General features: G+C 39.5%; 1 protein-coding gene across 6 annotated transcripts in view; it reads right to left on the reverse strand.

Annotated features, from left to right (window-relative positions):
• LOC111258870 (uncharacterized) overlaps positions 1-12,580 on the reverse strand; it is a 39,112-nt gene that overhangs the window by 19,712 nt on the left and 6,820 nt on the right. For 3 of the 6 annotated variants that reach the window (XR_015310303.1, XM_086967607.1, XM_022830424.2), the window contains exons 1-4: positions 12,048-12,144; positions 9,512-9,789; positions 9,031-9,363; positions 284-402 (exon numbers count right to left, since the gene is read on the reverse strand). Coding sequence is in view for 5 of the 6 variants with exons in the window: in XM_086967607.1 (XP_086823733.1) it covers positions 284-402; positions 9,031-9,259 (348 nt within the window). In the remaining variant the exon portion in view is untranslated. Of the gene's footprint in view, positions 1-283; positions 403-2,322; positions 2,443-9,030; positions 9,364-9,511; positions 9,790-12,047; positions 12,145-12,580 lie in introns of those variants that run through there. The other 3 variants (XM_022830431.2, XM_086967612.1, XM_022830443.2) reach the window with 2 other exon arrangements.

The raw sequence follows: 12,580 nt of genomic DNA on the forward strand, positions 1-12,580 counted from the left end.
AGCTACATAATCGATAATTACATCGTTACAAAATCTAGTCTGTCATATGGCATCTTCTTACCAATGATCGGCTCAGTTTTACACCATAATAATACAAGTAAAGATGGTCGCTTGTTACTGACAAGAACAGCTGCTTTTCACCTTCCGAAACAAATTTTCAGTAAAATAATTGCTTTCTATTAGTAATATAACTTCAGTATTATATTAGGTATCTTATATATTAACTGGCAGTCTGTACGTGGTGCATATATATATATATATATACATCTATATTTATACAAACCTTAACGTTGCCTCCTTGGGGTTTATGTTTGACATTGTCCATGGATCCAATGCGTGACTTAACCTCGGCGATGTTGGGAGGCGGAGCAATGCCAATTTCGACCTTTTTAGGCGGGACGCCTGCAATATAGAGAACATGTAAAAACTTTCTTTATCTAAACACATTATGTAGAACAATGGATATGCCTCGTAGTGGACTTAGTTCGAAACCAAAAATTTGTCATAGAACTGAAAAGGTTATACGATCCTTATGAAGCTGAAAAATCTACAGTCTTTATGTTTAGTAGCTTTCGTACGCGTATTTAGTACATCTCCATTTATTGAGAAAAACGTAGCGTCTAATAATCAGGTCTTTCATAAATATCTTCCTAATATCAAGATCTTCACGTACAACTTTATCAATCCCTTGGAGTCGACGTAGAAAACATGGCTATTTGCCACTCAAGAGGAGTGGATTTAATACCGGGTATTAGAAAAGCGAAAATTTGTGAGATTAAATTGCTCATCCATAAACAATCAAATTACTTGAGATAAGCTTGAGATGTCAACACCCGGCGCATTCCTTTAGTTTCTTATATATAATTAAAATTGTCGATCTTGTTTTTAACACATACTGAACTATTTTGTTTTTTGCTTGCAGTTTTTCCGTTACAGTTAACTGTTATGCCTTCGATGTGTATTTATTACAAGTTAGCCTCTCGCATTCTCATCCACTGAATAATATGGATTCAATGCGTGTGTATATTTTGTCCATGAATCAATTCTTTTGAGTACAAAATTTTAAAGAAATATGTTGACGACTGAGGTACTTTACGATACAGAGTAATTTATTTCGGCTTTCCATGGCTTTTTTATGTCTTTCAAAAAAACCGACAACGCCCTTAACAAATGGCGAGACATATTGATAGACCTACCTTCGGCCTTCTGCCTCTTATTTTGAATGGCTTGTTCTTCAAAACATACTTTATGGATAGGAACGATTGCAATATAAAACGGCAGAATTTGAGCCACGATCTGGACTAAAGTAAATTTCTATGTGAAGTATGTGAGACGTTTCAGGTCGACAAGGTCACATCGAGTTAAACTTTATTATGCACCAAAATCTTATGCTATATCTTATCTTTCTTATTCCTTTATATCGCAAATTTTTTGGATTAGTTCGACCAATCAAGTCAAGCAACAGTATGCGTTTATCAGTTTTTTGCCTTTCAGAAATTTACGGAAAACATCCTTTTTAGATTTTGCTAAAGAGTATATGTTACCTTAAGGAAACATGGTTTTTCCGTGTTTAATCACATTTTTCTGTGCTAAAAGTTATTATTATTTTTTGTTTCTGGTTAAGATTTAGTGCAAAGAACTTCTTCCTGCAATGGAGGAATTATTTTGGCGGAAAAACATTCTCTGCGGGAATGATAAAACAATGCTTCTATGTCTGGAAAGTAGGCTTACCGACGCCACGTACGAATGCAGGCTTACTTAAGCAAAAGCTACAAGAGTTACAGCACGTAAGGGTTATCAATCATTTATTAAGCTTTAGATTACTGTTCCGCTGTCATATTTTTTCGCCCTTTTCCTACTTCCAATGGGCCACACGTCAACAGATGTACGAATTGCACATGTATTTTTTACTGTAGAAGATCTTATTTTTCAAAAAGATCTCTGTAAAAATGTCTTGTAAATTCTGTAAAAGAGACATGAACACGCGACCTATGCAAAGCTGAATATATATATATATACCCCAGTCATCACTAGAGCCCGCCACCTGTATGGCGATCGGGTTGTCGATGATCTTCTCCCAACTTTTATCGGTCACCAGACCTTTCAAGACAGACGACATTATTTACCCTAACGCAGCGAATCTAAACTAAAACAATCCGATGCACTTGATTAGACCCACTCGTTCTATCCTTCTAAAAGTTCTGTATGCGCAAACGTCAATTAATCATTGCCCATACAAAACCTGAAAAGCTTAGTCAACTATAACCACTCGCAGCATAGAATATATAGTCACAATATAATCGTACTCCAATAACCACTTACTTGAACACATCGTTAGCTGAGAGTAAACGGGATAATTATAACAAGCATTGAACATATTATCTAGACAAAAGTTGACATTCGAGGTCGTTAAAGGGAGCGCGGAGCCCTATTTATCTCTATCAACACTGTGTCGCCAAATGCCAATGCCCTTGTGAGAGAGCGCTCCATCAAATGCGAAAGTACTCGCTATACTAACGTTTCCGGAAAACGGTCAAGATCTGCTCTCTTTGAGGTTAAAGTTTAGCAGTGCCTCTCTGCGCTTGCAAACGCACTAACAATTATCAGTGCGAGAAACGTCTGTTGAGAGCGCTCTCGGTTAGTGGGCGCTGCGGAGTTTTCTTGCGAGTGGACCTTGAGTAATGATGGCTGAAACTTCATGTAGCAAAATTACCAATCGGATTTTATTAATTCACTTTTGCTAATAATAGTTAGACACTTTATCTTACTTACAGTTATCAGCACAATATCAGAGGATCAAAATGGAAATATGATTATTAAAACATTTTGTGTAACATGGATTATACGAATCTAGTAAATTTAAAAACTAAAAGTATTTTAGTTCTAATTTTTATTTTTGAAATTGAAAAGTTTAAAAAGCTTTGTCTTTGTACAAGTATATTGTCCTTTGTTAGAGTTTGTACTAGATTACAACAATTGTCGTGATATTGATTATAATTTTCTCTTCATTTAGATGACCTGTCAGACTTGCGGAATTCATGTTCTTTACAGGGTTTATGGTGGAACCCATGTACGGCAAAGCGAGTCACAACATGCCGTGCTAGCCGATTCCTCGCTTTTCAATAACTGCTTTTTGTCATACCCGAATCGAGGAAGTCTGTGTCGATCTTCGTTAATTCTTGCTCTTAGTTCCTAAGGTTAGTTTTGAATTGTATATAGAATTATAGGTTAGTAAAAGCTTTAGTTGCCGGGAGCTCAAAGCAACAACACAGATCCTCAGGCGAGTCAGTCAGGAGATACGCGAGGCAATTCCGAGTTGTTATGTGTAATTACAGTGTTCTCTCGACTAAGGAAGCTTTGATGCGATTCAATTGTGTAGGTTTCTCTGCTGTGAGCTCATCTCAGATCAGGCGCATGTCCCAAATGTAACATTGTAATCTTAGCTATCTCAAAGTCCAATATAATGAAAACCGTTGTTGGTGACAAACGATGAGGCGATGGAATCACCACACGACAGAAAGCTGTGTTTCTGTATCTTTCGAAAATGTGTGCTGACGGAAGCGCGCAACCTCAAGTACGGGGACTAGTTAACATCAGCAACAGGTAACCCGGCACGGTAGAAGGTGTCAGTGGTTGCTATCCTGCCTCCCGTTCACTAAATCGTGTTTCACTAATCCGTCTATGCATGGAATGACTACAGCTGATTTCTTGGCCCTAATATCTTATTAAAAAGACCCTTCCGCAAAATGGATAGTAAGAACAGACTTAAGTTATACCCCTTAGCCAGGCTACCTGTCCGTGGGAAAGGCAAAATCTCGGCTACTCCATTCTAGCTGGATATCCTATTATCTTACGAAATCGCAGTTAGTAAGTTGAGCATATTTGTAGAGACTTTCACCTCGGCTAGCATCGACATAACCTTGTCCCTTTTCTCCGAATCGAAAATTACCTTGAAGTTGACGAACACCGCGTATAGTGCGTATATAGCGTGACCAGTGTCACGACGCGACATCAGCCATGAGTATCTTGCATGACGTTTCTATGAAGTGTTCTCTCCGGAATCCATATTGCTCCGCTGGGATGGCGTGTATGATTTTCAAGTAAATGTTTAGCCTCTTGGCAGTCAGCAAGAGTAGGTAAATCAGCTTATTATAATTCTTTTTTCCCATTGCAAACCTTGCATGGACCAGCGACTTTCTTATTATGTGAACAACCAACGCTTTGATGCAACGTATTGCGTTGCAAACTCTTGCTAAGTTTATATATCGCGTTGGATTGACATCGTTCCTCCTTACACCGCGGCGAAAAGAACCGCGTAACGTATCGTATGCTAAGACGCAAAGGTATCCGAAAGACACGTGTGAAGAACTGAGGAGCGCGCAATATGGAGTTTAACTGGCCAGCGGTTAAACTGCGTGTTGCGTTATCAATTTGCATAATTGATTTTCTATGTCGAGGTATAGACGAGCCTTTAGCTGTTTAGGGTACATTTACCGTTACAATGCCTATGTTTTTTGATAGATCGCCTTATAAATAGGAGCTAAAATGTAAAACTCAGACTGTATCTCAATCACAAATTTAAAGGTCATCTCAGCCCTCCGAGCAAGGTCGCAGGTATTTCTTAAAGCACAACTTGTTTCTCCGCGGGGACAGAGTGGCTGTACAGTAGATTAAAGAATTAAGACTAGATATTGTGCATAAGTTTGGGTACTCACCACGTCGGATACTTTGAGAACTTCGAGGGCGCATTTGAAGAACTTATTTGCAAAGCTTCACATTTGACAGTCTGTGAAAGAATAACGTAGAGAAATCTACTGCCATAATAATGTGAGCTTGAATACCTGTGCCTTTTGAAAATGAATGATCCTCACACTGCAACTTTACTTTATCTGTGGTTATATTTGTTGTAAATATATCGATATGAACCATTCTGGGTATCTCAAGAAAGTCGATTCCGACGTCGGTAATTGTAGTCCGCAAGCCATTCTTAAAAGGCCGTATTGCAGCTTGAGTTCAGCTGATGGAGCCTCTCTTGGAAGTTACCAGCAGTGACTGAAGAGGAAATAGAATGAAGGAAACTGCTTTCAGCTCACTGACGAGTTTCTCCATCGGTAATTATGCTAATTCTGAGTCAGCCAGCCGAATCTAAGCTGCTACAAGCTTAGTTACGAGCCTATTAAGAGATGACATTATTTTCTATAACATGTTGCGTAAGATCGCCTATCTTATATTTGAAGGCCACAGAGATACTTCCACTGGAGTGGTCTGATCTATTGCTCTTTAATGCGAGGCAATGCACAGAGAAGAAACGCGGTGGGTTAACTGGGCTAATTGTACAAGTTTTCATTAGAAAATCTCTATACTATCTAGGTCTTCTGCAATGAAAAGCGCCCAGACATGCTGCGCTTTCGTAGTTCGAAGCATGCAATTTATAATGTCTCCTTGATATCCGCTTTCGCTACATGCTCGTTTAATACCCTTCGCGAACGGTTGCGGTGCTTGCAGATGTCGCCTGCTAGGGCCGCTTCTTCTGCCATCAATGCTGCCAAGATCACGAAATCTATGACCGTGGGAGCCGGTGGGGCCTGTCGGCTGTAGTGTTCTGCTCGGCGTAATGCTACCTATCAGATCAGCTGTACTTTGGCGATAGCTTTGCTTGGCGGTGGTTCGTTCTTATGAAGCTGGGAGTTCAATTGAGCTGACTGGGTTTGCTGTTTAAACCCTTTGGTACTGCTATCATCTTCAGTTTTTGGCTTAACACCTCCTGACCCCTGCCAGTCCGGTTGTCATAATTTTTATACCTGAGGTTTTATACTTTTGCCAATACTCGCAGTTATCTAACCTTGTTAGTAAATACTGCTCACTTTTGATGACTGGGCGCTCTGATATGCAAAACGGAAGAACCGAGAATTTCGCTTTTTTTTTGAGAGTATCATTTGTTGCTTTGTGAAGTAATTAACTTCTTGGAAAAACTTCTTACTTTGCTGATGTATTTTTCCGTTCGAATTTTATGTGTCGGTGATTAACCGGTTTGTAGAAGCACCAGAAGTGATTTGTTGGTTCTGTCGACATACCTCTAAGGGCCACACACGACATGGTCGATACATATTTCCGGCGTCCTACAGACAGCCATTGGTCTCTCTCAGTGCGGGACCGAGGAGCTACATGATGCTATCGTTCATGATTATTGTTTTTCGTAGCGGAGGAAGCATCCGAGAGTCGCCCAAAGATCTTAAGCATTTCCTTTTGAGCCACCGTCACCAGTGCTATGTGCGCCTAATAAGTGAAACGCTTACCCTTTCAGTTCCAGCACTTGATGAAATAGGAACGTTGATTCATTCTTCGGCGTGCACACGTTCAAACATTTCATAAACTGTTTTATTAACTACTCCGATGCTGAAACTGTGGATATCCTGCAACGCCATTTGTGTGGTGTGTCGATTGTCAGGGCTTGCTGGTTAGATAGGCAATTGTATTGTTCTACTACACCTCAAACAACATATATGAACATTGTCTTGCGTACACCCGTTACAACTTGTATAAATATTCACACTACCTAATTGCGATTCCTTCGGACTCGATGATTGTGATAGGAAATGCGGCCGCTTTTGAACGTTTGTGATAGCCCAAAGGGCGTAGACTATACATCGCTTGTTACTGTTGTTATTTCTGAGTTCAATAGAACACTTGCATAGCTGGCTTGCGTTTGTTGTCGGTTCTGTTAATTTTGCACCTGGGCCAATGAGTTCCCGCTTTACCGTCGTATAAGGCGTACCCAACATTGTCCAAGTGCATGCTAATAAGTGGATTCTATTTAATTGAGGGGGCTCAAGGTAAAAGGGCGTAAGCGCTCTCGCAGGCTTAACTAGCATATCTGAAAAGGGAGAAAAGGCCTCTTATAACCCCCAGCAAGCACCGGATATTTTCGGTGCATGAGATGAAGACGACTCAAATGGCACCCAGCACGTCTAGGAGCACTGTTGGATTGTCGTAAATGTATACAAATGCAAGAGTCCACGTGTACACAACAACACCGGTCAGTCGTGAGCACACTTATCAGCAAAACTTCCATATTACCTGACGCAAATAGGCTTAGGTAACTTCGATGAATTGATTGAAATGACCACTTCACCGCTAAGAAAGCGCTTCGCATACAACGACCAGGCAATGCTCGATAGTCCCAAATAATTATAAGTTTCCCTGCTCTTCAATTATTCTTCAGTTTAGCTAAACACTTGCTGGTTTCTGTAGCTCTCGATACATTGTCTGACATCAACTCATGAAATATGCCATGCAGCATGATAAAGCGAACGGCTTTCAGCTTTTAAGTTTTCGATAATTTTCAGAGGCACTGTACCGACACGACATAGTAAACAATGCGACTCGTACCCTCTTCGCACCGCGCTCTGCCTGCATCTTCAGCAGACTCAGATACTCCAAACTGGTCATCTTCAAAAACTGAAACGGCATTTCGATTTAGTCCACTGCCAGTAGTGCTTCCACATGAGCGCTGGCGGTTTGAACTACATCAAGTCGACATTTACTGCACTTAAGAAACGTAGACTTAGTCAGGGCGATCTAATATCAACCGTGTAACCCATTTAGCACAGCTCTTTTTTCGAAACCTGGTCCATATAAGTACATAACTTAACTTAAAAAATCCGGTACATGAATTGCTACTGACGTCGGGAAAAGTCAATTCAAAAGACGGCGTTCTCCTGAATTACTGTACTGTGCTAGCTCTTCTTCACTTCAACGCTGAACGGTGCACAGCCTTACCCGCCAAGCCGATTTTGTCCACGAACCACAGAAAACTCATATGGTTTTACTGGCAGAAATGTACACTTACCATAAATTAACTTTACCCAATACCATTTGTCCATACCGTGTCATTCCTATAGCAGTTTGAGAGTACCCATAATATACACGGAAATGGGTTGGCAATATCAGTTATGCAATCGTTTAACGACACATTGCCCTTGGTTGTTAGCAGTGCCTTGAGTATTGGCCACATGTGATAAAATCCCTTACTAGGCTAGAAAAGAGGAAAAGATGGCATCACAGCCTTGACCCTTTTTCAACTGATATTCAGTCGGCGAAACTTCAATTGAGGAAGCTTCGATCCTTTTCACCTTGTTTCTATTAAGTTCACATCGCCAGAGAGGCGTCTAGCCAGAGCCCGGAGCTATCTCGTCGCAGTCGCTGTCTTCGGTTCTACCTGTTGATATTTTATGTTAGGCTTATTTTTTGTCCCTCAGGCAGCCGTGCGATAACAAGCTTCAACCTACTTACAAAATGGTAAGAAATTCGCCGCTTGTGGACATCGAGAAATAACCATGTGAATGCTTAAGATTTGTAGTTTGTAGCACTATTTTCTGCTGTGGATCGCTTTCGCTAATGATCAGCTGATCAAACCGGAGTTTTGCAAGTAATGTAACCGACCTACTAAAGCTCATAGATAATCCCATGAAACTTATCAGCGGCGTTTAGCACCTCTCTGTTAGATCGGTTCCTGTAGGCTGTACGTGTTCACGGAATGGATAAAACTGTAATGTGCTCGCGATGGTATCTACAACCAGCGTCAAAAAGTAACGATATTTAGTAAGTAGCTGAACTCTGCTGGCTGCCAGCTGTGGCAACACGAACCTTTTTTCCGCCGAAAATACGCACATAGAAACATTTATGGCGTAGGACCTGTAAATTTAAAACACTGGGTAATCTAGTGGGAACAGTTTTTTTTGCCACTGGCCAAAAGGATACAAACTTGAGTTTTAGCATCTCTATAATTACACAATCCTGCATGTTTCATTGGCAACGGTTCTTTACTGTCAGCATCGATTATCACTACTTAACATATTAGTTGTGACACATACAGTTTTATGATGAGTCGGCTGGCAATCTTCATGTGCAATCAGTTACATACACAACCTCCCCCAATCATTTGCCGCACAAATGCTTCGCCTAACTATCTGTTGTTATCACTGATAGACCTAGCACCCGTGCATTCCTGAAGTAGATGAACACCCTTACCGCAAATACTCATCGACGCTCGGATGTTATCATTATTCCGGTCGTTTCCATTGTTCCATTGCAGCTGCCCCGATGTTACCGCAACCGGCACTGTTGTCTTCATTATCGGCCCTGTGGCTTTTATTGCTGTTGACTGTGCCGCCGTCAACGATCTACAGGTATGCAACGGACTGCTGTGCACTTTAGGGTTTAAGCGTCCAGCGCGCATGGCGTATCTCTCCACGGGCATTGACTTTGTTGCCAGTCCAAAATAGCTATCTCGCTCCCGCAAACGAGATAGTTGTCGGGAACGATGAACAAATATTTTGGCGATTTCTGTATTAACTGACAAGGCTAGGAAAAAGAGCTCTGATTTAGATCGAATTGTAGCAGTAGACTTGACATGTAATTTATCAGGCGTAACCCATAGCAGAGTGTACTGGAGTTTTATATGAGTTTTATAAAAAAAAATTATTTGTAACATAACCACCAGATTGTTTACCTTGTCTTATATTAACTTCAGTCCCCTTTCATCACTCATCCGGGACAATCATGATAATTCAGCTTGAACGGCTTCGGGTATATCTTTTCCGTTGCCGCGATTCCCTTTACCGTGCGACTGACCCTGTCACTGCTTCGTGGTCTGGCTTTGTCGTCATCTCGCTCTGGCCTTTCGCGATCACTCCGTCGCTGAGGAGTGTCTTTTAACGCCTCCAGCAAGGGCTTGTTGTTGTCCATGGCTGCTGTAAGCTCTACTTTCGTAAAGCCTCTTGTAAGCTTCTATCCATACACACACAATATCAATATCACAGTATATTTGCGACAATTAATTATATCCATATTCTCAACATCAAACATCTCAAAGTTTCGCTCCTCAACCAATCTTATCGTAGCAAATGTTTAAACCTTCGAATCGGCCTTCGAAGACCCCACTATTTGGACCGTGAGGTTTATATCCCTTTCGATAAACCATAATTGCTAATTTGCTACCTATGCAGTGCAAAACTCATATATCTTATTTTTGAAACAATCGTACGCATAACGCACCATGCTGGAGGTAAAACCTGGCGCTCATATGAAGCCATTTTCTACTTTTACTGAACGCTAATAGAAATAATGAGTTGCCAAAAAATGTTATGGTTAACTTCATAAAAATTTCTGTTAGACATGTTCGGAATTGACACGTACGTCATCCAGGTGCTGACTTCATCGATTTATTGGTGATTACACACAGGAGTGTAATCATCAATAAATCATAGTGTCTGCCACAAGTTTAGATATAAAGTTGAGTTTGACTGACAATGGCTATTATTTCACAACATTTTTGCACATTGAGCTGGTCTGTGATGCGGCCTATTTGAGATAAGATGCTGTTCCCGCGCATGGAAGTCTAGTGAAGTCTCCAGGTAATAGACGCTTTCTCTTTTCTCATCCTCTACAAGAAATTAGCAGTAAAATTCTAACAACTATTCCTATACTAATTTCTTTAATTACTGATACTTTAGTTATACATATTAAAGCGGCTAACCATTGTACAAGGACCAAGTTATCTGTATCAAGATCTTCACAAAATCTTAGCAACTCTAAAGAACATGGCATCATGTGAAAACTCTAGTACATCAGATCAGAATTCGCTTGTAGAATTTATTCGGATACTTTTAGTTGCCCGCACGATTTTGTGCCTGAATAACTTGAGATACAGCACAGCTGGTTAACGCGAGAAACATAGTATACCAACTTATTTATTTATAAATTTATGCAGTTTTAAAGACACATTAATCGTACACAAAGGTGACTGAACATGGGTTTCTTCGTATTTATCCATTCAACTTTATATAATAAATATTTCCACTTCTCTCGTTATCACCAAACACACTGACATCATTATCTATCTTCACTTCTTTATTGCTTGGTTCAACATCCACCATCCCTCCGGTTCATACTACGCATGGAATAAATATTGCAACTACGAGTGTAATGTGAATCAATGTGCAGGCAGCCTAATAAATAAACCGAAAAAGGGCTCACCGGAACCAGGACAAATTCTCACTTCAGCATATCTCAGGCTTAGCTCGTTAAAGTTTTAATTTTACAAAAATTTGTATGACGAACTTCTTTTCTCATGGTCAGGATACGATAGCTTTCTTTGTATTTACTCTTACTCTTCTCATTCAAATATTTCCTTTGGACTGCTTAATACTTTTTTCTGACTATCTGCTTTGTACGATTCGAGTAATGCCTTTGTTGAAGTATTCCAAGTGTATTTATTCTTTTCGAATTAACCTAGCTATATTTTGATACCAAAATTACTGGTTTCCATACACAAATACGAAGAGAGATACTGAAGTTTGTATTGTAATTCGGAATAAGTTAAGGGTAACAGTTATTTGCCATGGATGTACTTTTTCATATTGAATTAACGATGAGTAAAAGCAGACGATATATATGTATACAACATAAACTAGATAGTAGAAAAGAAATTACACTCCACAACTTTACAGGCTCCACTAGCGCAATGAATAATTTACCAATCGATGGAGCAAGGTATGAAGGATATTCATATCCATAAGGTGTAAGACAACATGACTGAAGTTTAATATAATTATCTAACGGAGATATCAGATGTTTGAAAGCTTCTTCAATTATAATATCATGTTCTGTATAATGACAAAAAACAGATTTTATGAAAGTTAGAATTTATGGGAATTAGAACATTTTGATGTAAAGGGACTCTCAAACAGCCTCTATAGGCTCACTTTTCTGGCCTCTTTAGCCTACGTCCTTAAAAACTATAGATTTTCAAAGATATGTATATTCTATTCGTTTCATTTTTATCAAAGAATTTTAGGGTTTGTGTGTGATAATATGAAATTCCTATTTTAAACTAAACCGAGCTAATTTTCTCTTATAAGACTAACACTTTGGTAGACCTTATGGCATATTTACACTATATAAGTAATGAAAAGTATTTAGGAGTCAAAAATATTTTTCATATTGTGTAAACGATTAAACTATTTGTATATATAATATGTACTCACGGACTTGTGAAGCGGATCGCATTTTCGGCTTAGATGCAAGAGTAAAGCCAACCCCATTGACAACACGCTTTGGTGATAGCGATGCGCTTCTCGATGACTGTAATTGAAAGAAAATGAATATCACTGGAACTGTGTGAATAAGAGAAAATTTTAATTGGAGCTAAATGAACAACGTTTGAGTTCTGACTCCAAGCGAATTAAAGTTAGAACAAATATTAATACATTTAGGTACCTGCATGTCTAATAAATCTAAAAGTAAAACATATAACATACACAGTTCCCGGATAAGCAAACAACGCAACCTATTTTTTTTGTATATAATTAGCGATGCCGATTTATGTCTGAAATGCAATGGTTCTTGAACATAATGGCGACATGGCGACAATCGCGGCCAATACCTGTTCGCCTGTTTATTTTAAATTGCGGTGTCTACCTTTCGAAGAATACAAGCCAGAACAGATAATTACTATGCCTAATGAGTAAGTGTCAGATGTGTCTATAAAAAAGCATATATCCATGAACATCACCCTTTG

Source organism: Varroa jacobsoni, unplaced genomic scaffold, assembly GCF_002532875.2.
Source record: "Varroa jacobsoni isolate VJ856 unplaced genomic scaffold, vjacob_1.0 scaffold_25, whole genome shotgun sequence".
NCBI classification, from domain to species: domain Eukaryota; kingdom Metazoa; phylum Arthropoda; class Arachnida; order Mesostigmata; family Varroidae; genus Varroa; species Varroa jacobsoni.